The sequence below is a fragment of the Poecilia latipinna genome, unplaced genomic scaffold, assembly GCF_001443285.1.
Source record: "Poecilia latipinna isolate Pla-1442-1.1 unplaced genomic scaffold, P_latipinna-1.0 Scaffold128, whole genome shotgun sequence".
Classification (NCBI taxonomy): domain Eukaryota; kingdom Metazoa; phylum Chordata; class Actinopteri; order Cyprinodontiformes; family Poeciliidae; genus Poecilia; species Poecilia latipinna.
The window spans coordinates 96,115-100,087 of NW_015112744.1; the positions used below are offsets into that span (position 1 = coordinate 96,115).

The 3,973-nt window shown below is 37.7% G+C and overlaps 1 protein-coding gene across 1 annotated transcript in view; it reads left to right on the forward strand.

Annotated features, from left to right (window-relative positions):
• etv4 (ETS variant transcription factor 4) overlaps nt 1-3,973 on the forward strand; it is a 54,848-nt gene that overhangs the window by 4,619 nt on the left and 46,256 nt on the right. Inside the window, exon 4 of the mRNA XM_015028542.1 lies at nt 85-132. Coding sequence (XP_014884028.1) covers nt 85-132 — 48 coding nt within the window. The remainder of the gene's footprint in view (nt 1-84; nt 133-3,973) is intronic.

Genomic DNA, 3,973 nt, shown 5'->3' on the forward strand with positions numbered 1-3,973 from the left:
GGGCGTGGAGTTTATTTGTTTTTTTTTTTATGAGGAATTTTTTCTTTTGCCTTTTTTTTTTTTTTTTTTTCTGTTTTCACACAGACCTCTTCCAGGATTTAAGCCAACTACAAGAGACTTGGCTCACAGAAGGTGAGATTTCTCACAGCGTTTTTTTTGTTGTTTTGTTTTGTTGTTGTTTTTTATCTGTGCTGATTGTGATAATCATGCAAACTGATTGAATGTTCAATACAAAAACTTGAGGATTTGAAGTGTTTCCTAGGCATTGATCTGTCTTGTTAAGAAACTGATATATCCTATTCTGATGTGACACACACACACACACACAGACACACCTACACAGTGCTGGCCGGACGCATACACAAACTAAGAAAGCTTGGCTTCTCACAGGAACCTGGCTTTTTTATTTGGGGCTGTAGGTTATGCAAACTTAGCCTGCTCTTAAATTTGAACATTTACATTTACAAATTTAAGTATAAATATAAAAGTGTAGGCTAAGTTTATGAAACAAGAAATTAAAAAACAATTAATATACATTTTTGTATTTATGTATCTTCATTCACAACTGACACATAAGTGTCAGTTGTGAATGAAGATACGTTAGCAGTAATAGTTTTGCATTTCTGATCCCCCTATTTGATGAAACACACAATGTTTTCATGTTTAAGAAACACAGAACATGATCACGATATGACTACACCAAAATTCACATTTAATTTTTTTTTTTTTTTTTTACATTCCTCAAACTAACATGTAAACATTTGACGTATGAAAGATGTGCCACATGTATTGTGCCGACTACACTGCATAATGTTTCACATGTGAAACACAAAGGAACATCTATCAAATCCAGAAAGTTTTCATCCATGCGTTTCATAAGTTAGGACACAATAACATTTACACATGTGAAATATCTGCTCAATTGTTACTACACAAAATATATTTTCCAAATGAATAACATGTTCACATGCTGTTTTTGAAAAGAATTACTAATTTCACATGATGAACTCTTACTCCAATGAAAGTATGGGCGTCAGTCAGTGCAGCGGGGAAGAGGGGGTGAGATGCATAGTGTTAAAGTGCTTTGAGTGGTTGGTATCACTAGAAAAGTGTTATACGTTACAAAGTCCATTAAGTATTTTACATTTATGGGTTTTTTTCATGGGAATTTAACTGGAGGTAAGACTCAGAAGCCCCTTCTGCTTAGCTCTCCATATAGTCTTGGGACAGACTCTGCTCACACACACTCACAAACCACAATCCTTCGTTTTCCCTACCAAAGAAAAAGCAGCCCGAGTGAGCACAGGCAGGACATTATTAGCTTCGAGCACATCCTACTTTGGCCATGTTGGCATGTGGAGTGCGTGCCAAACTGCAGCCAATGCAAACAAACTGCCTGTTTGGCTTGTGTCACTCAAACGCACATAGCAACGAAATGAGGCCCAGTCAGAGACAACTGTCACTGAGCTGACCTAAGAAGAGTGCCGCTGACGTGAGCCGTAATACAGTAATTATGCCGCCTGCGAGGAGGGAAGGGAAAATACCACAAGATGTGGGTCATTTGGAGCATTTGTTGTGGTGATCTGGACCCAAGCAGTGATCCAGCACAGAGAGTGTGGATGTGTGTAAAAGAGGACCACAGTCTGAGGTGTAAATTTTGCTGTCTTGTTGCTTTGATGTGCTTTGATGTGGAGATTTAAAGGGTGAACGCCGCTCCAGTTTTGACATTTATATTCAAATGTGAACCACATCAGGTTGAGTCCCGTTTAAAGTTCCTTCTACGTGTTTTTTTTTTTTTTTGTAAGCTGTTGTTGTCTCACTTGCACAGTGATGAATCTGGCTGTTTTACATTCTTGTGCCTATAGGAGATGGATCCTTTGTGCTCACCTCATGTCTTAATTGAAAGCACATGTCTGTGTATTGTGACCCACAGAGTTTCCGTTAATATGTTTGGTTTATAAAATAAATACACTGAAGATGAATTACAGGCTGGGGGTTATCGTGCGCCTTTGTCAATTTGTACGTCACTTTCTTTATCATGCTTTGCTTTTTTTTTTCCACTAGCTCCTTTCCTTCTCATAATGATGTACTAAACTATAATGTACTGATGTTTTAGTATAAACTAAAATCCACTTTATTTTAGTTTTTTCCCCATGTTAGTTCAATAAACTCACATCTCATGCAAAAGTGTGAGTGTCTATTTAGATTAAAATTTTTCCTGGTACACCCAAGTGACCTATTGAATTGCAAATGTCCGGTGATCTTTTGTCTTTTATAACATGAAATGCCTTTTTGGAGTCCTGAAACTCATAAAAATGTGGTGATTGGAGACAGCAAAAATTAATATATTTGAACGGTTACCAGGGTAAAAAAAAGGGGGGGGAGGGAGGAGATGATTAACTATACTACAGTCCCATATATCATTCTTACATGTGTTTTTTTATTCCTCCATTTCCCTTCTGTTGAAAGAACTGCCTTCCTGTAGGCCTCGACATTACCCAAAAATTCATGAAACATTATGCAAGCATTGATAATGTGCATGTATTAAGTGCAAAAAAAGTGAATGGTTCCTCTACAGCACCCCCTATAGGTTATACTCCACTGGCCCAGTTTAATGTATAGGCATGGAAGTTAAAATGCATCCATTTCCATCTCCAGCCAGACTAATTGTATATTGAAGAGGCTAGACCACTGCAGGAAAAAAAAGGAATAAAATCCTTGATGATTATGTGTAAACTGTTGCCCCTTAGACCTGTTCAGAACTATGAACAATGGATTTAAATAATATTATTAATCTGTGTTAAATTAAATAAATTGCCTTTTTTTACTTTCAACAGTCTTTAAATCTTTGCACAGCATTAAGGGTGGATGAAAAAAAATAATGCGTACTGAGGATTGGGATGGGGAGAGAAAAGAAAAAAAGAAGCTCCACAGTGCACCTTAAACTGGAATCCCTTACACCAGATTTACCAAGAAGCTGTAAAAATTGGTACTTGTCTAGAGCTCTCCAAGATCAAACAACAAAAATTATTTCGAGATTTGCCCTAAAACAAAGAAGAAGTTGAGCCATTTTGAATCAAAGCCCTCATTTTGAGGTTCGTCACATGTCTCTTTATGCTTCTTGGGTTTAGAGTTTAGCAAAGTTTCAGTTTTTGAAAGACAATCTGGGCCATAGCTGATGACAGACTTCTTAAGCTCATGTCATGAAACTTTAAACTGCTATTCTCACTGAAAACACTTGACTCTCAAACCTTCCCTGACTGACGTTAGTTAACCTGGTCTGCAATAACACTGTACATATTCTGATATCAGTGTTGTGTTCAAGACCACCTAACCTGAGACCAAGACAAGACCAAGACCAGAGTGTATCGAGACCGGGACAAGGCCAAGACTTTTGGGGTCCGAGACCAAGTCAAGACCAAGACCGAGGGAAGTCGAGACCGAGTCAAGACCAAGACCAGCGGCCCGCGCTACATGACACAATAAAATGTAAAATATGATCAAAATTGCTTCTCAGAATAATCTGAAAGATCCATATTCCCATAAAAACACCTAGATATTAAATACTTAATACATTTTACCAATATTAAATATTCCATTTCAACACATGTATATCTATATAGTTATCATTGAAAACAATTTAATGACTTATGTTCATCATAACTTGCTGCGTATGGTGAACTGACAACTCCTCTGACGGTGGGACTTCTTAATGCGCAGGCATGGTACTCACTGCATGTATGCTATCCTGACAGCGTATGGCTATCTGATAGAACAACGGCTCTCAGCGACACTCCAGTCCTATCTAATAAGTAAAGAGCCGTGGAAAAGAATCAACTGTTTCTGAATGTCACCTCACTATATTGCAGACTTTTGGACATTGACCATATATGCGACAAGTCAGTCTACACCTCCGCACAATAATTCAGCACAGAGATTGATAACATTTTTTATCACAATGCTTATGTGTCTT